The 24,881-nt window shown below is 48.2% G+C and overlaps 1 protein-coding gene across 3 annotated transcripts in view; it reads right to left on the bottom strand.

The window, feature by feature from the left end:
- The window catches only part of NKAIN4 (sodium/potassium transporting ATPase interacting 4), a 56,680-nt gene extending 32,181 nt beyond the window's left edge, over window positions 1–24,499 (bottom strand). For 2 of the 3 annotated variants that reach the window (XM_064465399.1, XM_064465398.1), the window contains exon 1: window positions 24,224–24,499. In XM_064465399.1, coding sequence (XP_064321469.1) covers window positions 24,224–24,277 — 54 coding nt within the window. In that variant the 5' untranslated portion in view covers window positions 24,278–24,499. The remainder of the gene's footprint in view (window positions 1–24,223) is intronic. The other variant, XM_064465397.1, reaches the window with a different exon arrangement.
- Window positions 24,500–24,881: the final 382 nt, after the last annotated feature.

The raw sequence follows: 24,881 nt of genomic DNA on the forward strand, positions 1-24,881 counted from the left end.
TAGACACTAACCATGCATGATCCTAGTCCCCTGTGTGTAATCAGCTATGTGACATCTTTTCCTGGCTTGGCTTTTATATGGCAGCTGGGGACCAAGCACTGGAGCATCTGTAATGGCTTAAAGCATTTAAGGATGTGAGTGGTTGCAGGTCCCAGTCAAGCCACACAGTGAGGGAAGCCACATCCATTAAATAACCATTTTTCCTCCTTCTTCCTGCATCAGTGGGGAAATGAGCTTCACACCTCTCTTGGACTAGGAAAGTATCACAATTCTCAATGCTACCTTGGAAGTTCAACAAAAATCTGTATTTCAAAGAAATCTATAGCAGCCCTGGCTAAGGGAGATCAATCAGCGTGGAGATAAGCAGGTTTCCTTCTCTGACATCTCTCTTCACTGGCAAAGGGGTGCAGAGGGAGTGGGGAGGGAATGAAGGCAGTCTCCAAAACTCTCTCTTCTGCAAAATAATTAGTCTTCCCTTTGAAGCAACGCACACAGCCCTGTTCCGATTAATGTGAATCGCCCGGAAGATGCTGTGAGATGTGCTGCACGGCCACGCGCGGGGCTCCGGGGCTGAGCAGGGCAAATGCTGCTCATTTCGGTGCTCTGCCTGCTCTCCCCCCAAGCACAGCAGATTTTCTGTATCTCATCAGGAACAGCAGTAATAGGTTAAATGTTTAATCTTTTAGGAGGGGATTAATGCACGTACCTTAACGATATTTGGAAGTTTTGAATCCTGACTGGTTGGCAGTGGGTCACTTGACTGTGACCGCTTCATCCAATCAGGCATTTAATTGGCTTTGTGCGTTACATTATCGCGGGAGAACCTGCCGCGCAGAGCATCACTTAGCCGAGGGGACACCATGGGGGTGTGTTCTGCCGAGATAACACCCCGCTCAGCCTTCAGGCCCTGAAAAGGGGATAAGCCAGATCCTTCCCACCCATGCCTTCTGCCATGAGTTTTCCCACTCCAGAATCAGGGCATCCCTCTCTGGAAAAGTGTTTTCTTCTCACAAAAGAACATTTGCCATTGGGGCTGTATGAAAGGGGAGACCTTGTCCTTCCACAGCTTTGTGATGTTCTCTGGCTTGTTTGGACCAGGGAAAACGTTGGTCTGTGAAGTGAGAGGTACCCAAGAGTTCTGGAGACAGACCTGCCAACCTACACTGACTTCAGACTGGGGCATAGCTCCTAGAGAGGTCTCTGGCCACTCTGGATTTTTCCCCATGATCCTGGAAGTTAGCTTCATGTCATACTTCCCTCTTCCTTACTGTGATTTACGTTCCTTTGCCACTTTCTCCACTTTTTTTTTATGTTTTCCTGTCCCTGGGAGCTGTGGGCGTGACTCATCTGGTACAGGGATCGGCTGTGCCTGCCTGCTGGTTTAGCTAAGGGGAGCAGGAGCTGGGTCGGTACGCTTCTGTGCGATGTGCGAGCTCAGGCAAGCTGTCTCCTCATATATAAGGTAAAAGCAATTTTCTGTAAGATGTGTGTTGATGACAAGCGCAAACGCTGCTGCTGAAGCTCTGTATTACTGACACGCAGGTGGTGAGTCTGTGCTGCAATCCAGCCATCTGAAACGCAGCCTGAAGTTACCCTGGACTTGTCCCTGTTGCCCCAGGAACCCAGCATAATTAAGAAAATATTTGCTAAAAAACAAATAGATGAACGGCCATTTCACTCATTACACTACAGGCCTGTATGCAAAGCTCACCCGTTAAATGCTGCTGAGACTTGCAGGTAAACAGGGCTGGTGTTTGTGCTAAGCTGGCCTTGATCTAGGGTTGGGATGTAAAGAATGCCGTGGTGCCCTTCAGTCCTGGTTCCTTCCGTCTGGCTCAGAAACGGCAGGGTCAGGGTTCGCCCCTGCCCATGGGTACCAATACATCTGCACCCTCGTACTGAACCTCTCTTGGATCCCTCTGGTTGAGCAGGGGAAATGCCATCTTTCTCTGCTGCTGCCAGGTTTCCGCAGAGTAATATCCTTGCTGTAGCATTCTTTACGATGATTCACACTATTCTATTGAGAAAGCCTATTACATTCTAGAGATATTGGTTGTAAAGAAAAATTTCACAGATTGTGGCACAGGTTTCAACCCATTCAAAGCTGACAGGGCCTTTTCATCAGGGAGGACAAATTTTTCTTCTTTATGACTATTCTTATTAAAACCAGGATTTCTTCTGCTCCTTTTGCTTCTCCAGCCCATAGAACATTTTTACCTTTCATTCTTTAAATTAAATGATTTGTTGCAGTACTAAAATCAGAATAGTTGTGCCAGACTTTTCTCTCCTGAAATAAACCATTTTTGCTGATCTGAGTGAAAGTGGAATAGCAAATAACCGTGTGAAGCAATTGTTAGCCAGGCAAACAAAACAAGCCAGAGCTCTCTGTTGGGCTATCGTTCATTTATATGGCCAGGAAAGATAAGAAAGGCAGAGAAGATGTTCTGCAGTTTACAGAGAGTCCTATCACATAGCTGACACACGGTGCGCAAAGAAAGGCTTTGTGAGCCAGCACGATGGGACATGCTCAAGGTCTTTACACCATTAAAGCTTCACCAGAGAGGGAAGCTGTACCTGAGCTGGAGAGGAGTGTTACCTCATGGACCACACTGCAGAGAAGGGCTATGGTCTTAGAAAACATCTCAAAATGTAAAACAGTTTCTTGTTGGGGGGTTCAAGCCATTCCAGTTGTGCTTCCGCTGGTTCTGGCAGGACAGTATCCCTGGCAGACGTCGATGCCAGCAGGATGCTCCAAGCTGATTCAACATGGGCTTGGGGGGGGGGACTTGTTTAAATTCTGGTCCCTCAAATCTCTTTTATCCCCCCATCTTTGTCTTCTGTTGCTCCTGTCATGCTGACAAACCGGAGGGTTCAACCTGTTCCCTTTGTGCCTCCATACTGCTGAGGAAGCAGGGATGCTGATGAACAAGTCAGTTGCCTGTAATTCTTTAACTCCCTGCCCTTCATAGCCTACTATCAAGGCCATGTTATCAGCTAGATTTGCTCTGCTGAGTTTATTAAGCTTTTAAAGCCTTTAATCTTATTTGGTTTGGACCTCTGTCTTTCACTGCATTTCTGAAATAGGTTGGGACACAAAACAACAAATATCACTTTCAAGACGTTGACATGACTTGAACAGATGCAGGATTCTCAGAAAGCCCAATGACAGGTACAGATATGCAAAGAGGGTGTCCTGCCTACACACACGCACGTCCATATGTATCCATTCCTGCAAGCAAACCTGCTCTTATGCTTTCCAAGTTCAGCCTTAGTAAGAGATTTCTTTTTAAAATGAAATGTTAGAAATAAATTTACAAGCATGCAATAAATGGAGGAAATGTGAAAGGCTGCTCCTACTGCTATGGGCCAGCCAGGACTTAAGGGAGATACTCCTGCAAAAAAGACGAAAAAATCCATTTTCCCCAGAAACCTAGACAATTTTCCACTTGGTTTATTGAAAAGCAACTTGAAAACTCTTTTGCTACTCCTTTTCTTTCACCGCTATAAGGACACATGGCCTCACAGACTGCTCCAGCTCCTGCACTGCCCTTTTTCAGTGGTGTACACAGCCACCTTGGACCTCTGCGTGCGTATCTACAGCTTCAATGCTGACAAAATTTGCAACGTAAAGCTGTGTATTTACTTTCTCTCTAGCCTGAACTGAGAAGGAGCCTCAGCTGCAGTCCTCGGTCACCACTGAGCTCCTGTGATGTTCAGGGCTGCCTGGCTGATTCCCGATGCGTTGATTCAGCATTTGATTTCCTGCCAACTGGCTTTGCTTTTTAAGAAGATGCTCTTTGTTTGTCTACTGTGCAAACAGCATCAGAGCAGCCAAGACTTTTCACTGAAAAAGGTCACTCGTCTTTTCTCGAGGAAAAACTTGCATTGATTTCCTGAGGTATTTTGGCTATGCAGTGGTTGATGGCCTGAGTTCAGAGCAAAGTCACAGTGATCCTGTCCTTATGAGACATCACCTAAGGATGAAAATTTAAGTCCAGCTAGCTGAAAGAGCAGGAAGAAATTAAAAAGTCTCAAATGTATAATTTAAAAATATATCTGTTTAGGTTTTGAACACAAATATCTTTAATTTCCATTTTTTCAAATAGTTTAAGTTTGGCAATACTAAACACCTGTCTGCTCTGTTTATTATTATTATTGTACTGCTATTATTATCATATATTATTATACACAGTCTTTCTATACAATTGATTTGTGTTTGTAAACGGTGAAACAATGCTAGATCTAAAGAATCTTAAACCCAAGCTGCAGTGTGGTGAAACTACCAGCAGTGAGCAGAAAAATCTCTTCCGTGTGTCAGTGCTTATTGAAGGGGGAGAAGATTTTGTGGGCAGAAAAATTATTAAATAATGAGTCTGCTTTTAGCACAGCGGCTGCATTTCTAAATGAATATTAATGGTTGTAATAGCTGTTTAATTAAGTTTATCTAAAGAAGCAGTTCACTGAGCCGCTACTTCACATCCCCTAACCGAGGGGCTCGTTCTGCTTGGTGCCGCGTCCTTGTCTCTTCTAAAGTCAGCCTCTCACATGCTAATACACGCTGCATTCATGAAATCTCATTTTTCTTCAGTAAGTGTTGTCAAGGAAACCTTCCTCAGGGCCTTGTGATCCACAGCTCCGTTCCCAGCATCCCTCGCTGAACCACAGAGGTCAAGAGACTAATTGCACAGGAGGTCTCTGTTTGTCACTTTGTCTCTCAGGCATCTTTGGTCACTCTGGCCACTGGATACAATAAGCCCCATTCTCTGCTCGGTTTGGTCTGTTTTCTCCCTAGAAGCTGCTGAAACCCCCTCTATTCACACAGATGTTAGAGAGGCCTCCAACAGCAGACCATATATCTTTAAATCATTTCTGTTTCAGAAGTAAACTCTGGACACTGCGATGGCCTGGAAGACCAATGCCTGCCAAAGACCCTTGCAAGGCAGCTGGAGAAGTCCCCATCGCTGGTGTGAGCCCCACACCAGGCCACTGTCCTGCAGCAGGGGCTGGCTGCTCCTGGGGCGTTATGCTCCAGCAAACACAGCTTTCAGACTGCCATAGCTGAGGATCAGGACTTCTCCCACCCCAGTACCATCCTGTGCAGACCCTGGGCAGACTCAGCCCCTCTGTGTGGTTCAGCACAACTTCCCCGCTGGAGCCCAGAGCATCCTGCTGTTAAACAGCTCAGTGCTGAGTCCTCACCACCTCCTCCCTCGCCCTGGCCTGGCACCTTTGTGCTATGGACTGTCTCCTCCCAGCATCATTTTGTGTGTTGGCATCGATGCTCTCGGGAGTGCCACTGCTTTGACCTACGCTTTCTGCTGCCAGTGCCTTTCAGAAACATCCTAGCTGCAAAGATAAGCCATTATTCAGTCCCACACGCCTGAATGCTGCTTAGCATTCGAGGAAAGGCACAATCCTTGCTAAACATAAGGGATGAGACTGGCACTGAAGCAGTGCAGAAGCCTGTTTGTGTCTGGAGTTGAGACTCCAGCTTCAGAAGGACTGAGGTTTCCTAGCACGTTACATGTAGCCACCAGTCTTGCTCGGGTGAAGACATGGGCTATGCCCAGCATTCATGAACACAAACCTCTTAAACCGTTTTTCTCCTGGTGTTTGGTTGGGCCACATAGTGGGCAAAACAGCAGGGGTATGTGAAGGGAGAGAGACGGCACGGGGGTGGAAGGCAGTAGCTGGCAGTACTTTTTCTATCAAGACTCTATAGCCCATGGCCCCTGCCAAATGGCACATCCCCAGGTGCAGCGCCAGCGCGGCAGCCCCTCCCCTGCTCCACAACCCTCCGAGCGGGGTGATCAGCAGCACAGTTAATTAGCCGGCCCTTGCACATAACACTGCAGGGGAAAGCAGGGGTTGCCCAGCGCTGACTCTCTGAATGGTGCTCAGAATACAGCTCCCAGGAAAAAGACTGCTTTCTAGAGGGAACGTTTCAGTAAAATTATTGCCCTTTATTGCCTAAACTTCTCCCAAACCGGGGTCAGTTACGTGTCTGGTGAGGCTTGTTCTCTGTACACCCCGCACAGCCCCTGGCCTGTTTGGTTTTCCTGGATCACATCTCGCCTCCGGGCTCAGACCTCAGGGGTGCAGAGAGGTGTCTGTGCAGCAGCATCAGATACCCGAGCTGCTCTGTTCCCTTCGCTCCCGCGTGTGTCTCCTGATAGCATCTAAGTACTGCATGCTCCTGTGATTGCTGATTGCCGAGATTAGCAATCAGGCTAAATTAATAAGCAGGTGCCTTTGTGATCCAGGCAAAAAAGCGCTCTGAGAAGAATAACAAACTTGTTTTATTTGTAACCTACGTCAACACTCAAACCTAAGTTTCCCAAACATAATTAAATTAATCTGTTGTGCCCGCAACGCTCCCCCCGCCCAGCTTTTTTTCCTCCCTCAGTTTCATAGCTCAGCTTTGTCTCTCCAGCTTTGCGGCAGAGAGGGGGGCACTGGAACGAAGGGGACGTGACAGTATTTGCAACAGAGATAAAAAATAATTAGTTTCTTCAACAAGTGCTTGACATTTTTGTCAGCCAGATGCTCTGTAAAGCACAGCTTTATCCCAGGCTCAGACTCCACGCTTGTGGCAGTCCTGGCTTTCCCTTGCCTGTTGGATGACTTGCACGCTATCTTAGCCCACCTCGTACTGATGAACCTGGTCAAACATCCTTGCTGCTCCCCCCAAACAGCCCCCTGGCTTGGCAGACAGCTTTAGCACTGGGGGGACACCTTCTCCCACCAGTAGCACAGATTTCCCTGTTGAGTGAAGTATATTAAAGATGTGCCATTAACTCACCAACCATTTCCCTCGGGAGATCTGCTACCGTTTATGAAGCCATCTAAACACTATAACGGCTGTGAGGCAGAGCAGTGTTGGAGATCAGCAGGAATTTAATTTTCTAATAGAGAGATTTATTTCCTACCAACAGGGCATTATATTCTGTGATCCCTGTCTCTGCTCAGCCAGGAAGGCTATGTGAATTTTGGGCTTGTTCACATCACAGGGATGCAGGAAAAAAGTGAAAATACTTTAAAATTAGCCAAAGGGTTGTTTGGTATAGGGAATATACCCTATATTCTCTGGACCTGCTATCCTAAGCATTGTCTCCTCAGCTAAAAGCAACAGCTCTGCTGCTGGAGGGAGAGTGCAAACACATCAACAGGACTTGCATAGAAGGTACAAGGCTGTACTGATGCACTCTTTGGGCCAGGACTGCCTGGCTGTCTTCTAATGATGCAGCTCTCTGGAGTCTCCTGGATGTAGGAGCAGCACATTGGGAGCAGCCCAGAGATCCCCATGAGCTCTCAAGAGCACTAGAAAGACTTAACATCATTAGGGAGTTGGTCCAAAACTCCCAGGGTCTATAAAGCCCATGAGACACCGGCTGGACTCACCCAGTTTAGACAAAATTATGGCTATCTTCACTATTTGATAGGCGCTTATTGCAAACTGCACTTTTATTTTGCCTCTGGTTACCCCAAAATTGAATTATGACCTTAAATGTACTACTGGCAGTTTCCCAAAGGAGGAAGAAACTCTTGCTTCAGGCTCAAAAAGCCAAGCTCAGTTTTTCCTCTGTCCTGTCCACACACAGCCCAAGAAAGACTCACTGTGTCCAAGGGACACTGAGAACATCCCCTGCCTTTAGCTTTATGAGCAAAAGTGTCCCCTGCAAGTCTATTTCATGGCTGGCACCTGCAGCACTTTCTCCTCACAAAGGGTCAGCTGTAGCCCGACTTACAAAAATGCCTCTCTGAAGGCAGAACACCTGCAGAAAGCCACCTGAAGCTGTTTTTCCTGTCCAGGGGAATATGAGGATGAGAGTTTCTTGGTATCCGTGGGCCAGCAGAGACCCACCTTCTGCATAGCTCCGTGTGTCAGAGCACTCCCAAACTCAGCAGGATGCTCCCCAGCACGTGTGGACAAATGGTCTCCGAGCGACTGGTTTTTTGTGGAAACCCCCCAGGGCCTTGCTAGATAAATCTCCCCTCTCTCCTCTTTGCTTGACAGTCCCTCTCCCCTGCTCTGCACCTTCCACCCGCTGTCCCGTTCCGGCCGGCTCAGCGGCCGCTCTCCCCCCACGTCCTTGCTGCCCATTGCACCGGGAGCTCTAGCAGCTGATCCCCTTAATTAGGTCACGAACAGATCACGCGTAAAACACTTGCACCAGCCAGATCCTCTGAAGGAAAAACATGCAAACTCTGCAACTGGGGTAAGAGCTTGAGAGAGGAAGGATGCCAAAGCTGAAATAACTCTTCAAAACTTTGTCCGTAGGAGCCCTGTTTCAGCTTCTGCTCAACAGCTGGGTCCCCGCTCCCTGACACTGTAGCTAAGTGGTAGTATTGCTTTAATTTCCTCTTGCTCCTGCTGCAATGCCAGATTGCTTGGATATTCGTAAACAGAAGGAGTTTAATGAAAATTATAATTAGAGCCCTGCGGTGCTCTTGCAGGTCGCCTTTACACTGGGCTGCCTATTTACATTACAAATCAGGCTGGTGTCACTGCGGAGTCTACAGCAAGAGAAGAGAATTCATTAAAAGGAAAGCACAGGGTGGGTGAGAAATAGGGGAGAAAGAAAATGATATTGTTATTATTAATAATCTAGGAAATTGGGATCTGCCATGATCTTGCTGCAACTTTGCTCCTAGAAGGAAAGCCCGTTTGTAATCATCCTGCAGCAGGAGGGGAGAGCACAGCCACCCAGAAATTTCCACTGGTAATTACTGTACAAACGGACCCTTCTTCATCGGGCAAGACTTTATCTCCCCCACCAGGACACAGAGAAATGCTCTTAGCACTTCCTTCCTAATACCTAGCTGTGAAGCTGGGGCGGGGGGGCAGGGAGAGACAGCATGTGAAGCCTAAGGGATGCATTTCCCATGCTTTTACAGCTTTCCCTTTCCATCTGCCAGCAGCTTTTTGCCCCACTGTAATGCCACGAGCAGCAGCTCCTTGAGGAAGACAGAAGCCCTCATTCAGTGAAGCGCTGGAGCATCTGCTGACTTGAGGCACAGCATACGCCCAGCTGCAGTCACGGGCTGAAGGGCTCTGTAAGATCTGGGCCTGAAGGGCCAGGAGAGGAGATTCCATGGGAACAACACAGAGGGATCCGGGCATCGATGCACTCGCGCCCAGCCTGGCTCGCGCACAGGGCAGCACAAATCAGTGTTACCCCAAATACGGATCAGTCTCCTGGGTTTGATTCTGCCCTTGCTGCTTCCACCAAAGCCCTCCAGCGCAGTTGTTAACTGTCTGTTTTCCCATCTATGTAGTGCAATTAGAAATAACACCCTCATTTTACACAAACGAGAGCTGGAGACTGAGGTTGTATTTGTAAAAAGCTTCTTTGATATTTTATACTAGTCACCCTGTGTCAGCAGAAACTGCCTCATCACTGCAATAGTGTTTTTATCGATGCCCACCTGCCCATAAAAAGAGGTAGCATTTTAGGTTGGGGACCTCCCTGTGATGATCACAGCACCAGCCCCCTCACCTTTCCCATCACTGTCACATTCTCAAAACAGAGAGGTAAACTCACCCCGCTCCTGTGCCTGCACCCCCCCAAATTCAGCCCTGTTGATGCTCCAACCAAATCCCAGCAATGCCCAGCAAAGGATGCCGAGTCAGTCCTCCTGCCAGACTCCCCACTGCTGCTCATCTCAGCTATTAATCTTACCTCACCCTCCGCGGCCAGAGGACATAACTTTAGTCTAATAAACAGCTTGGAAGTCAGGACAGAGCAGATGAGCTAATACTGCAGAAGTGATTGGGTTTATATATCAAAACCGACTCAGGAGACTTTCCCTTCTGCATGTCATGGCAATATGCAGAAAGTTTTCAGGCAAATTAGAAGCTGGAGGATTTCGGCTGCAAATGGGCCAGGTGGTTTGCTTGCATTTCATGCACGCTCTCGTCAGTACAAAATGACCTATACTGCAACAGCTGAGTTTTAATCATCACTGGAAATGCTGTTAGTGCTTCACCAACAAAACAACCTAACATAAAAATGTGCTTATTTCAGTTACAAAAAGGGCAAAAGAAAAATTCCTCTTGAAAAACTATAGTTGAAAAAACACGCAGCCAATTTTTCAGCTGAAAAATAAATATCCGTGAAGAAATACTGACCAACTCTCCCCTAATGAATGTACTAGGAAACTTCCAGGCTTGTCATCAGAGCACGAAATGAAAAAGAACTGGGAAGAAAAGAGTATTTTGGACATGAAAAACATTTAGCAGTCCAGCTTCTGGTTCCAGTAAAACGCTTTGACAGGAAGGGTTTTAAATTGGAACAAACAGGAAAACAACTATTTTGTTACAAATAGGGACTGTCAGAGGCTTTCGGGGCATTGCAGGAATTTTCCAATAACCACAATCCCCACAAACAACTTCCCTTCTACAAAGTGGCTAGAAACTGAATCAATCACTATTGACTTTCATCATCTGATTGCTTCACTGAAAGGAAATCAGTTGTATTTAAATAATTGATTAATTACTTTAGTAATTACAGGTAACAAATCTATCTTCCCTTAAGACATGTAAACTAGGGGTATTTCAGTTTTCCAGCCACTTTAGGAGGCGAAGCCGATTTTGTGCCACCCAGGATGACTTCTGAGCTGCTACTCACACCTCAGGGGTCGCCAGTACCCTCCCCACGGCCCCAGCAGGACGGTCCCCGCTCTCTTGGGGGCAAGGAAGGCTGACCACCTCTTGGGTCCCTTCCTTGGCTGTAACCTCCCCATAAGCGCTACAGGCTGGGAAGCAGACATCCAGCTCTCTTTTTCTTAGGTCAATAAAAGCAAGAAAACAGGGACGTGTGAACTGCTCAAACAGATTAAACACGTGAATACCTAAGGATGGAGATGACGAAGTGTTTAGACACACATTTGAGGCTGAAGTTCAGCCTCTCTTTCACAGGTTGGTGAAGCAGCTTGGGAAGCAGTCTGCTCCGGGTAGTCATTAAAGGGTAAGAGCACGTCTCTGCTACAAACCAGACTGAGTGCTGGGGGTAAGTGCTTCGGGGCGGAGAGTCTCGGGTTCAAAGCATGAGAGGGAGCCACGGTGGAAGTCACTAAGCCTGTGTTTTTCTCCTGCTCACCATTCCCTGCACCACTGTGTCTTCCTGCTATACTTGAGAGGAGTTCAGTGAAACAAAAGATTCTCATCAGGGATTTATTAGCAACGCAGTATCATGCTTTAAAAAAAAAAAAGCTAAGGTTTAAGAGGTTCTCCTGCTTGTATTAATGGCATTGACCGTATCACTTTTTGTGTGCATCCCCTTTGTTTTTGCTCTTCAGTCCAAGTAGATGATGAAATGAGACCCATGATCTTCACTTTGATGGAGGCGAGCTGCTGGCTTTCCAACAGTGTAAATAAGGATTCAGTGCCTTTTAAAAAGCATTACTTCTAAAGGAAAGCCCTTTTGAGTGAGGGCTAGAAAGGGGTTATTTTCCACATGACCAAACGTCAAAAGGAAAGCGGCAGCCCAGTCCGTGCTCTTATCACCCTCCCCGAGTCACCCACTGGATAGATTTGTCACAAGGTGAAATAAGAGCAAGTCCTCAATTTATTATCATTTTCTACTTGTCCTCCTTAATGCAGCTCCTGCCAGGATGAGTTTGCTGTGGGAAAGTGGAATGAAACCAGGCCTTTCGGTTTGCTGCTAAATGGGACTGGGGAGAGGCTTTCAGGAAGGAGGAAAAATCTTCCTCATTATAAAGGGAAAATGTGCAACGCAGAGTTTTCATCGGACGCTGCCCAGCCTCCCAATTAGGATGGCTGAGACAAACAGTGGCGTTATTATATGTAACTGTTTATCCAGTGTCACTCAGCCATTGTTTATTTTATGAGGATAATTTATCTCTTCTGTTGTGCTTCCCAATTTGTTTGCATTTTCAGTCCAGTCGAGTGTCTGTCTTTTACTTTATGCATCTTTTGGCCTCCCACCAACCGACTCTCCAATTAAGTTTCCAAGAGCAGCGCACAATGGCCAGGCTCCTCCTGTGCTTCATTTTTCGCATGACGTTTGCGTCCCCTTCATTTCTGCACTGCCCCTACCCCTCCCCTGCTGACTTGCAGCTCCTCAATGGCTCATGGTTTATTCAAGAGCAAAGTTGAATTTCTCTTTTCCCTCTCTTTTTTTCCCTCTCTCCTCTCTTTGAAAATAGAGGCTGGTCAATAGATGCCACTTTGGCAGCTCTGGAGAAGAAAGTTCATTTGCAGCAAATCTTTAGCGGTTGTGTCTCTGCAGTGCAAGAGTTGGGTGACCTTGCAGAGACTGAACCCCGTACCCCGGGGCAGCTCAGATGAGGGGCACTCATGAACTCCTGTGTCTCCTTCAGCCATGAAAGGGGACAAAGACTTGCCCTCTATTAGCATGTGTTACCAAAGCTTCATCTGCACATGATGCCCTGCCTCCCTGCTGCTGGTATCGCTCCCGTTGGAGGTCCGAGATGATTCTCATCCTTGGAACTACAGCATCTTTGGCTTGTCCCTACTCCAGACTTCCCAACCATTTTTTTTAAGTCTTTTGATCTTCTTGCTTGCATGTCTGTCTGCACGGACTAGCTAAAATAGAGAAGTGCTTATCCACATTATGGAAATTCAAATCCTTGCCACTACATTAAATAATTTCAAGGAAGTTTAATCTTACTAGATTCTGAGGTGAACTCCAGAACAGTGATAACAATATCTGTGCATCACCTCTTGAACTAGTGTGACAACACTGCAGCGTTGTCCTCCTTATCACAGCAGGCTGTAAACTATCACTATTTCTGATGGGGTCTAGCAAAATCCCATTGAGCTCTCAGCCCCGGGTTACAGTAGAACAAGGGGTTTACTGCTGCATTCCCACTGAGTCTGCCAGGAGTGGGTTTCCAGGATTTCTGCTAGAAAATCTATGCAGTGTCTCACCACCAAACACTGAAGCTCCGTCTGAAACGCCCTTTGTTTGCAGGTTAGCGTCCAAAACTGGGAGTGAAAAACTTGGCAGCCGCGAAACCTGGGTTACACCTCACGCAAGGAAAGCATCCTTTGGCTAAGCGATCTGCAAAGGAGTTTACTGCCCCTCCACCTCCTGTCACTATGAGCTGCTTCAGAAATTCATCGTACTTTAAATGATTCACTCAAGTATCCATTCAGTCCCAGTTCATAGATTGCAGAGCCTTTATTACACAGCCATATATTTAGCACTGGAATAGTTCTCAGCAGTTGTAACAGCTCTGTCATCTAAGGAATAAAACAAAGAGCCATTATTCATCAGAAGGGAGACACAGTCTTTATTGTCTGAAGCCATGACAGAGTTTTTATATCACCCTATCTATTCTTTCAGGCTGTCACACAACTCAGTTTTAAGCTGCTTCAGTGGCAGCCCTGGAAGCCTGAACGCTTCTGTGGCTTCTCATAGCTAACTTCCCAGCTAATGTTGTTTTAAACTGACAGCAGGTCTGATTCTGAGCACACTGAATATGGCCAGCCAGTGACTTAACAGCAGGAGGGTTAACCTCTTCAGAAAAGCTTGAGGTAGACATTAGTCTCTGCCTAGGTCAGGAATAAAAGCCGTGCAGGGTTATTTAAAGACATGAGGAAGCATGGCTACAAGGAGCAATGGATGAACGTGCATTTTGAGCACTGATTATATCCAGAAGATCTGGGCTTGGGCTCTGGTCTGACAGTAGAGTTTGCGTAGACTGCAGGACCCAAGAACACACCAAGGCATGCCAGCTGTCCCGACCTCACACCGGTGTGGCTCCTGCAGCCCTCCTGTATGGTGTCATGGTTTGCTGGTGGGTGTATGTCCAGCATGGAGCTGGAGGAACCAGCCTGCGTCTCTGGATCTAGGCACCTGGGGATTAGTACCTTGAGATGTAATCAGCACGAACCTCCACCCTGCCTAGCATGTGCCTGACTTCCCCTGCCTCTCTGGGAAAAGCAGGGCAGCCTTTGGGCCAGAAGGCCTCTTCTAACATGCATTTCTGTGGTGCAAACGAGCCCATTAAATGCAAATGAAGCAGCACCGTTCACAGAACCAACTACCATCACGGTCTCCGCAGGCTTCTGAGAGCATTCGAGAATCTGCCTGTGTCAGCACAAAGGCAGGATAAAGAGCACGCAGAACAGATGCCTCTGAGAAGGTGTCGTGCGGGGGCTCTCGCCAGCTGTTTGTACAGCAAGGCAGTCCCTTCCTTCCCTTGAATGTCTCCTCTCAGAATAATGAGATGGGAAACTCGAAGACCCAGAATCCTAAGAAGTGGCAGACATTTGAAAAAGAATTGCCCTTTCCCAGCTTTGTAATTTGTTTTAAGGCTGGCAATCGCATCTCCAAACCCCCATGCTCGCTTTTCACCACATGCTCGGAAAGCAAAGGGCACGTAACAGACTGTGAACTCCCGTTACACTTCTCCCAACACCCGCTCTCCTCCCTGCCGAACAGCCAGCGATCTCCCAGGCTAATTAGCCAAACTGTATTCTGCACATATTTAGCATTTCTGAGTAATTAGGATAATCAGATTTCTCCCCTAATTCTGTACATATACAATATAAGCAGGTGTATTGCCTTTCCCACAATGATACCACAAAAAGTGTGTTGTCTGCCGGAGCTAGGGATGCCAGCCGCCTGTCAGAGCCCATTCTCATCTCACACATGGAAATCTGCTGCTAACGGATTACCAGCAGCCACGGGAAATTAGGAACTGGGTTTGATTTAGCTAAGTAGCCACTAGTTCAGATATTCATGCAAGCTATCTAAATGCACAGAGTCTTCAGATCTGGCCAGAGATTTGGATGTTCCCTTCACCACCCTCCAGGGAAGAGTTGCAGTTGAACAGGAGGTGTTTGGCCCAGAACCTCAGAGGTGTTTTGGGTTCTGGGGAAGATCAACAGTCCAGCCCAGTCTGAGGACTCAGGTCTTGGTCATCCTTCACCAGTATATCAGCCTATGGACCTAGACCTTGTCTCTGTGGACCTGCTCGCTGGTAAACACGTACGTGTGGTCTTTGCTACTTTCAAGGCCTCTAAATGAGGTCCAAGCCAGTCAGGCCAGGCGAGCTCTGTCTTATCCTGCTGAGGGAAGGTCTTTGGTTCAGGACGAGTTTTTGTCCGGTCAGCTTCACTCAGTAGTTCCTTGTCAGGGAAGCAGAAAAGCTGTTTTAAGTGCCCATGACTGCATCCTTGTTCTTGGAGCATTTGGATGTGGTGCTTCCACTACACTGGGACTATCTCCCTCTTAGTAGAGTATCAAGGATCCAGCATCTCTGAAAGGAGGAAAAGATGCTCCCAAGCCCCATAGCATGGAGTTTGGCACTCCTGAGTATCTGGACCATAGCAGTAATATTAAGGAAAGATCCTGCCACATACCCTCCACAAAAAGACCATATATCTGCTGAGGTTCATGTAGGGGAAAAGTTTGCTTGTAGACCCTGGAGTATGACCCAATATATTCCCAACACAAAGAAGCCATTTCTAATGTGCAGGGCAATGCTTTTATTGTAGTACTTTAGAAATAATGTACAAACCTCCTAAATATGAAAAAATTCGAGCAAGGCCAGGATTTAGATTCCTCCTGATCTCCAGGTAGGTTAACTGTCCTGGTACTGAGATTGAGCTGTGGTTACTACAGCGGTAATTTTGAGGTAGAGCTGAAGAAAGACAGTGACAAACTGTTAATTGTGGTGAGGCTGTTTATCTGTGATGGATGAACACACCATACAGAGCGCTCCATGCAAGGTTACACTCAATATTTTATAAGTTCTGTGTGGGTAATAAAATGCTCCATCCCCTTCTATAGTGTCCTCTATCTCACCTTCCCTGTTCAGATGAAACGGTGCTTACAGATGAACTATCTCCAGAGAACAGCACTTGGGAAATATAATTCAGCACCAGACGCTTTAATGGGTCCAAGGCTGTTGTCAGAGTCGCCAGAGACACAGGACAGGTTCTGTTTCCCGGAGAAGTGTCACAGGAGGTTTCTTCCCAGGCTTTGTATATTCACTGTAACTGTGTGTTCATCTGAGCACCCGGGTTCATTTTTTATTAAGTGTACTTAGCTCTCAAGGAGAAGTATAACCCAGCTATCCTCAGTAATATTCAGTTCTTGTTCTTTCATATCTTTGACCAGGTGACTGGTTGCCCAAGTGCTCAGTAATGAAGGAGAAGCTCTCTCCTGTATCATTCAGACCTACCTCCCTCAGGACAGTGATGTCCCACATCACTCGGGGATGGCCCGATGACAGGGAAAGAGACTTGGAGACGGTGCTGAGAAAAGAGATGCTGTTGCAGAGCTACGCCCTCCTAGACCTGAGAACCGAGCTTGCGGGCAGCTCTGCAGGGTGTGGGATGGGGCAAGCTGGGCTGAGGAGCCTGGCCCAGCCCTCCCAGGCATCCCATCCCCAGAGATCTCATCGGGGATCCTCAGCTGCTTTCCTTTCTCCTCTGAGAGCGGTGCAATGGGGAGGAAGTCTGCGTGGTGAGGGGCTGCCCCAAAGTGCAGAAAGGGGGTGAAGGCTGGATCCCACACGCACACTGAGCCCTCCCGCCCCGGCGCTGTGCAGCAGGACTGCCTGCTGCCGTAATGGGGTGGCAACTTGTGCTCCCACACTTCTGAAAACCAGGACCTGGGCAGACATCTGTGTGTTAGCTCCACTGGTGCAGAGGAAAATATGATGATGGTCCTGGTTTTCTAGAGTTTTGAGCACTGGATATAAAAAATGGGGGGGGGGGGGGGGGGGGTGGGTGTGGAAGAGGGAAGAAAGCAGATATTTTGCTGGCCTGAGAGAGCGAGAGCCTGGGGAGCAGGTGGGAAGCTGCCTGCAGGGCTGGCCAGTAGCTGAAAGGTGGCAAAGGAAGCTGGCACAGTGACTCCTGATGTCTGCCTTCTCCAAGCAGGTGATGAAGACAAGCTGCTGCCTTGATTCCCACAGTATATTTTCATTAAGCCGTGGCAGATGGCAGCAGCGGTCACTGCTTCCACCCATCACCTTTTCAGCCGAAAGGTGTCAGGGAATCTGACGCCTCAATTACTAAACCTGGATTCACCCAAGCAACATCCAGGATGAAGGGGCAAGGGGGATCAGAAAAGCTGCTCTCCTAATTTCCATGAATCCTCACCTTTGAGAGAAAATCTGGGATGTGAGCTTCCCTGATAAACAACATATTTGTGTCTAACGTCCTGCCACAGAAGCAGCTGTGCTGAGAACAAGCCACAGGCACCAGGAAAATGGCAATTAAGTCCTTGTGGAAATGAGACCAAAAAGCATCCCTTGGAAAAGACAGCTGATGTTAATGAGCTACACTGAAGTCAAGGGAGGATCTATTGATCTTGCCCCAGCAGAGAACTGCTGCTCCCTCCTCTCTAGTCTGTGAAACCTTGGAACATAAAGCAAAATAAAACTTCTGTTCTTCATTTCACAAGGACCTTCAGATGTGGGCCCAGGGCTCAGCTAACCCAGGGAGAAGCCAGAGCAACATCATTGAATTTTCTGAGTTCAACGGGAAACACAAATCCGATATGCTGGTGAGAAGCAGCACCTTTGTTGGAGCCCCTTCTCAAAGATTTCTGCCAGATATTTCAATCATTTCAGTTTTTCCCATCCCTACTATTAATACCTACTTTCCTGTTATTACTTAACTACTGATTCCCTACATTTAGTACTATTAATCCTTGCTTTTGTAATCCCTACTATTATCCCTGGCAAGAAGATGAAATAAGATCCTTAACCTTATTAGATCTCAATAAACAAGTGAAGCAGACTTCATTTATTCTTATTCCGAAATCCTGTGAACTTTAATGTAATATTGTGATTCTGGAATAATTATGAAATATCTCAGATTGGCAGTTCTGCAGGGCGTTTACTCATTGAGTTTCCTTCTACAACAAAAATACCAAAATACATTGGGCTATGAGTAGATAATGAGTCAACTCAGCAAGCCGCTACCCCGCGGGAACGCCCAAGCCTGTGCTTTCTCTTTGAGGACTTCTCCCCTTAAGCCTCAACACAAGTTGGGGGATACATGATGACATCAGAAACATTCAGAAGATGAAAACTTCCAGAGTGCACAAGTCCAGAGAAAAAAAAAAAGAAACAAACAAAAAAAAAACCAAAACAAAAAACCAACATAACACCAAACCAACTTCTTTTTTACAGAAGCTTGAAAACACTTCTGAAAAGTTCAAAATATTTGGGGTTTGGCACAATAAACCCTCACCATCATTTTCAGCAAACATTGCTAAATACCAGAGTATTTTCTTTTTTTTTTTTTTTTTAAACCCAGAAATGTCCTTTTTTTTCCTTCTTGTGTTCTGGAGATGGGGAACAGGAGAAGAGTGCATTACTTCTGAGTCAAAAGTTTCCACTTTGTTGAAAACTCTCTTTCTACCAAACTTCAACACAGACACCCCATGCCATTAGGTGTGCTCCTCACATCTACTGCAGCACAGGAGGAGAGGGGACAAAAGGAACCCCACCAGCATAAGGACATTAAATCACAAATTATCTCTCTTTTTTTTTTTTTTAATAAGAAAGAAAGGTTTAGTTCTACTGACCTCAAACCCAATGTTTTGTTAATGCGAAAAGGGAATACTACAGCTGGGGCACTTACTGCTCACTAGATCATATGCATTTTCTTAAGTGCTCAAAAAGCTATGGGCTATTCCAGGGTTTTCCTGGAGGAAAAGCAATCACAATCTGGCCTTTGTTATCCAGTTTATTCTCCAAGAGTTCCTACTTGAGGGCCCCTGGAGCAGATTCTTGGAAAAGCTCCATTTTGCACCCCAGCCAAAATGATCTGAGTTTCCGTATATTATTAGCACACAATGGAGCAACGTCAGCTCGGGGTTGGCAGGCGCAGCACTCCCTTAACCCCACACCGGCTAGGGGGAGAGGTTCCCCATCAGGAGAAAACTGTCTCCTTCTCTTCTCACATGGCCCTGGTGCTTGGAGAGAAGAAAAAAAGGGAAGGCAGAGGAGCAGAGAGTGGCCAGGAAGAATCGGAGAGCGGTCAGGCAAAGACACTGCGTCAGCCAAAATAAAGCCCTCGTTCTCCAAGAAGAAGAGGTGACTTCAATACCACCCTGCCCTCGGCTGCTCTTTGGCTTGGCCTTTGCCAAATTTCATTCCTGGTCTGAAAGTGGTAGATGGGTTTGGTTAAAGGACACAAAGAAACATGGTTCCTGTGAGTCATTTGCAATCTCCGCCACCGCTATGGGAAATGCGGATGTGGGCTGCCAGGCAAGGTGCAATCTGCGATGGGGCACGTCTGAAACACACATACCCCAAGCCCCTCTCCCCTGGTGCTGTGCAGAAGCTTTTGGGCTTAGACCACTGTGTTAGAGCGGTACTGACTCCAGCTGCTCAGGAAAAGGAAAAAAAATAAAATCTCCTCATGCAAAAATTCAACTTTTTGTAAGAAAAGCTCCACAACTCCAAAATTAAAAATGTTTGCCAGCACAGCAAACATTCGCCAGCACATTTTTGATTTTTCGCCAAAATATTCTGGCCAAAACTTGGGAGAAAAGCTCAGAATTGTCTATGGAAAGCAGATACTTCTCATGAAAATATTCATTTAGTCAAATCCCCAGGTTTCTGCTGAAAGTCAGCTTCAGTGGAAAATGCTGACGAGCTCTATTATTGGCACAGCTTTAATTTTCCTTTGTCTGGAACAGACACGGAGAAGACAGCATCTGTCAAACGTAGTCTTTAGACTTATGTTATTATTTAGCCTGGAGTATTGTTCAAGGACTTTAGGAAAGGCTCAAGCCATCACGGTGCTAGGTGCTGTGCATATACGCGATAGTCCCTTCCCTAGAGGGATTGTAATTTAAGCACAAAACATGGAGGAGATACACAGCTGGGGAGAGCACAAGGTAACGTTGGAGTGGTCCTGAGCAGCGTGATGAGCAAAGGGACACTGTGCTTCCCTCGCACCTGCTCTTGCCTTGAATGCTTTGTGCTCAGCTGTGTGAGCTCAGACCTCTCTCAGGAGATGCATCAAACTGCCCCAGCTCCGGAGGCAGCTGCAGAGGAGGGGAGATGGGTCCTGCTCTCCCCACCCTGTCTCCAGTTCAAAATGGCCCTGGAATGGAGAGGAGAAAGCCAAGAACACCGTCTCCACAACTCCCAAAGTGCAGATGCTGCAATCCTGCTCGCTCCTTACCTTGGACAGGAAGATGCTATTGCAGCCCACGTGTGCCGATCCGATCAAGCCCACCTGTTTTAACTCATGCTTTTGGGTTTTTTTGCCCAGACCCTGCCTTGCCTGACTTGCCGTGCAATCCCACCTGCCTGCCTGCCAGACTGCCCTTCTGCCCCCACGCACTGCGAGCTCTTCATCTCTTTATGCCTCGATCAAACTGACACGACCGCTTTAGTTACAAGAGAGTAGTTAGAGAAGGATCTGTGCTGGTTTCAAATAGTTTCCAGAACTGGTCACCCCCTTCTGTAAGAGATTAAAAAGGCATTGCTGAGAAGGGAGTGAGGGAGAAAGAGAACACGAGAAAATAAATAAATAAAGGTATATAGTTACTTTTGGTTAGTTTCAATATGCAGTCCCGTCCCAGGGTGCCTTGTTCTGTGCTCATTTGAAGTATTAGTCACTTTTTCCATTAGAAGCTCTTATTCTAGGGGGATTTATAATGTATCTGTAAAATTGTCTCCAGGCTTTGCTTGGCATCAGAGCTCTCAATCCACAGACAGAATGTAAAGAAACTACAGTTGTTTGATTTATTGGGACAGGGCACGGGGAGGGAGGGAATTTTTCCATGCCTTGTAGAAATAAATTCACATAGTGCCTTCAGTGCACAATCACTTACTGCTCCAGAAAATACACCGTTTGCGTGCAATCTCACACTGGCAGAGAGGAAAGAAGCAAACTGAAGTTTTTTTTAATGTATCCCTGCCTGAGACCAGCCCTCATTTATGGTTTCTCACCACGACCCACCCAGTCCACAGTCCTGTTGGGTGCAACAGCCTCTGTCATACCGCTCGGGTTCAGAAATCCTGCCCCTGACAGCCTTTTTCAACCCTAATTTCTACAAGGGACATTTCTTAACCCTCTGCAGAGGCTCTCTGCCCGAGTCCTGACTTTTTCCTGGGGAGGCCTGTGCCTCATTTAAATTTTGCTCATGTTTCTCAATATGCAGCTGCCCAATGGCTGGGAGGGATGAGCAAGGGCTGGCAAGCTGCTGCAGGTAACATCAGCACCTGAACGGCAGAGGCGTTCGGGCAAAGCGAGAACTGGGAGGTGACAACACCCTTGGGATGCACAAACTCTGGGCTACAAACACCCCATCGCCTCGCTGACAGTCCTCCTCTGTGCCATGGCTGAGAATAAGCTCACCTGCAGGGCGGCCCTGACCTCGGCCAGCATCACCCAATCTTCCGCTGAAGGCAGGAGTGGGTCGGGAAGAAGGGGAGGCTTAGGGACAGTGACACACACCGGGGTCAGGGGGAGGGAGAGCCAGAACCTTCTTGCAGCCCCCCTGCAGCACCAATCAGCAAAGCAAGAGCCTAACGTGGACGTTTCAAGGAAACAATAACCTAAAATTGGAACATGGCAAATTATTTATTCAAACTACAGCCTTCCCTCCCCCCTTGATTAGCAAACCACTGGGGAGTCAGCCCTGATTTTCTTCAGACAGACGCATACGGCTCTCCTCTATCCGCACCACGAGCGCTCAGCCCGTGGGGGGCTGAAGATCTAGTTGGTATTCGCGTTGTGTAGCGGCTCCTTGAATTCACATGTTGTTCTGCTCGCCGACTGGATCACAAACTTTTTCTTTGGGAGCATACACTGCAATGATGAATATGTTTGTTTTCTGCCTTTTTTTTTTTTTTCCAGGGAAACATTTAGGCTGCAGCGTGCAAACACTTCCCCACACACTCACTCAACTGCTTCCACCTAATAATAAAACAATCTCTATGAAGCATTGCAACTCAAATTCCTAATTTGATCTGGGGGGGAGGAGGACTTGTTTCGTGTTTCCGTTCATCGTTTATAAAAAGCCCCAGCGAAGCCTTGAGGGACAGACATGAGAACATGTGAAGAAACATAGGGGTGTGCTGCAAAAGTGAAGTGGGAAATCCCAGTGCCGAAATCCTCTCCCCACCTAAGTCAGAGGCAAAGCATTGCTGACCATAGAGGGGCCAGGATTTCACCCCTGAGACTTTGGTAGTGGGAGACACGGTGCTTGGAAATGTACAGGGAAGACTGTGAAGGGTTCGAAGTATCAAATGAAGCTGAGCAGAGACATGAAAGGAACAAAGGAAGTTCATGTCATTATAATTTATGATGATCTTGGTCTGATCGCTTCAGTGTTTTGTCTTAGCAGAGCCCACCCTGAGCAGCAGCGAGTCCTGCAGGTCACTTGGCTGTACTGACGTGGAAGTGATGTGACAGTTCACAGAAAAAGTTTGCTTAAAAAAATAATAATGAAAAAGCACCAGGCTGGATCTCACCCTCACCCAAGCACTTGCTGGGAACTGGCCAGGATCTCCTGGCCTCACCCCCATCGGAGTGCGGCTCCAGGAATTCCCTCACCATAGTTCACATTTTTCCAGCTCCACCAATTCACCCAGCAAGTGCCATGGGAAATCGCTAGGGCCAAGGCATCCGAACTTGCTTAAGAATGAGCCAAACTGATTCTTTTCTTCAAGCAGGAGGGTCTTAAGGAAAATAAAATGCTGGGGGTTCTTTGTCCCTGTGTCTTGGATACGAGAAAACTCCCACGCTTGTCAGAAATAAGAACAGCACCAGCAGCTCATGGCTTTTTCTCTTTCTTATTCTTTTTTTTTCCTCCAGTGTGTGTGAGTGTGTGCTTTAAAGCAGGATGACATAGTGATGGGTTTAAGAGACAGTGAGTGTTGAGGTGCCAATTTCTAATGTAATACAGGGTACAGATTCTTTCTTCTGTGATCACGGGTGAAAAATCAAAAGAAATAATCCAGGAGACTAAATACACTCCCCAGCCATTCAACTCGCTCATAAATATGCCCAGCGAGATGCTTTGTGCAAGAAAACCCCACCACTGCTATTCTGTATTTTGTTTAACTACGAGTGATTTTGTGATTCTGTGAGTCAAACCTTCCATCCGCGTCTTCCGATTGTGCTAGTCAGCAGTAACGGGGCTGCATCCTCACCCTCCTCCCCTTCAGTTTTAGGCTGATGGTTTACATTTAAAAACTAGCAGGTTTCTTCTAAGGAGAGGTTCTCTCCCACCTCCGGCGAAGCGCCCGCTCACCGGCCCTTGGCAGAAAACGCGCAGCTGTCAGAGCAAGCAACTCCAAAACAAAGAGTTTTAACTAGCCTCATCCCTTGGCACCAGCTTCCTATTCAACAGAACTTCGCAGGGAGCCTGCCCTTCCCCGCACGCCGCTAACGCTCCAAAATAAAGCAAATTTGAAAGAACTAAATGAAATTTAAAAACATTGATGCTGTCATTTCCTTTTTAAGGCTCGAGGAGCCCTGGAGCCCATTAGCTAGTGACAAGAGGGGACCCTCCGGATCCAGGCTGGACGCACAGACACCCGGGGAACAACCAGACCTTTGTTTGTCACCGCTCGCCCTGCCGTGCGCGCAGATGTCCCGAGGAGGGGAGCCCGCGCCCGCCGGGGCCGCGCTTTCTGCGCACCGCGGCGTTTACGCCCCGATAAATCCGTGTATATTTATAAGGGCACTCTGCCTAGGCACCTCATCCCGAGGAGGTCTGAAATAATTCCTTCCAAGGCAGCACAAACCCCTCCCGGGCGGGCGAGCGGGGGGGATCCCGGGGAGCGGGGGAGATCCCGGGAGGGGATCCCGGGGACCCCGGGCGGGGGGGAGGAGATCCTGGGGAGCCGATCCTGGCAGCCGGCCGTACAAGAGGCTGAAGGTACCGCGGGGGTTCGGCACGTCTGAAGTTTGGTTTGGTTTGCAACATCGCCACCGAGCCCGCCGGGACTCCCCGGACGGGCTGATTTTTTTATTTTAGTTGTATCTTATCAGCACAAACTTATGAATTAAGAACTTTTTTATTTTTTTTTTTAATAAACGCTTCTCCGAGTTTTAGGCATCAGTAAGTCCCCTCGCGGAGCACAGCCTGACATCCTTCTTCCTCCTCCTCAGGAGCCTTTACCAGCCCCGGGGCAGGGGGCACCGAGGCTCTGGGGGGGACTTTGCTTCCCGTCCCGGGGAGCCGAACCCCCCGTTCTCCGCCGCCCCCCGCCCCCCCTCCGGAGCGCCTCCACTTACCAGCTGCAAAGTGCAGAGGAAAATGAGGGTGCAGCGCCCGGTGCAGCATCCCATGGTCCCCGAGCAGCGGGGCAGGGGCAGCCCGGCTCCCCGCCGCCGCCCTGGGGCTCTCCGCGCCCCGGCCCGCAGCTGCCGCTCGCCGGGAGCGGGGACGGACGGAGGGAAGGAAAGAGGGAAGGAGGGAGGGAGGGAAGGAGGGAGGTCGCGGCGGCTGCCGGAGCCCCTCCGGGAGCCGGGGAGGAGGTGGTGGGGCCACAGCTTAAAAGGGCAATGCCCGGGCGGCGGCTGCCGTCCCAAAGGCGGGCAGGGCTTGCGGGGCGGGGGCTGGCGGCCGCCGCCGCCGGGGTGCGCCCCCCGCAGCCCCCGCAGGCACGGTGGGATGCTCCGGCCCCCGCCAGAGCCCTCCCCCGGGGGCTGAGCCCGCCCGCGCAGCCGGGGAAGCTCCTTTCCCCTGGCGAGGGCTGCTGGGGCAGCCCATGGTTTTTTCCCCCGGCTCTGCCGCTGGCCGGGGGTGCCCGGCGTGTGGGGGGTGCAGGGGTGCAGGCAAGGCAAGGTGGGTGTATAGGACACAGAGCCTATGGGGCATGCTAACCTTCCACATATGCCTGTCACCTTCCTCCCCATGCAGGTGCTGGAGTGCTCACCTTAAAATCATGAA

The sequence above is a fragment of the Phalacrocorax carbo genome, chromosome 14, assembly GCF_963921805.1.
Source record: "Phalacrocorax carbo chromosome 14, bPhaCar2.1, whole genome shotgun sequence".
Taxonomy (NCBI): Eukaryota; Metazoa; Chordata; class Aves; order Suliformes; family Phalacrocoracidae; genus Phalacrocorax; species Phalacrocorax carbo.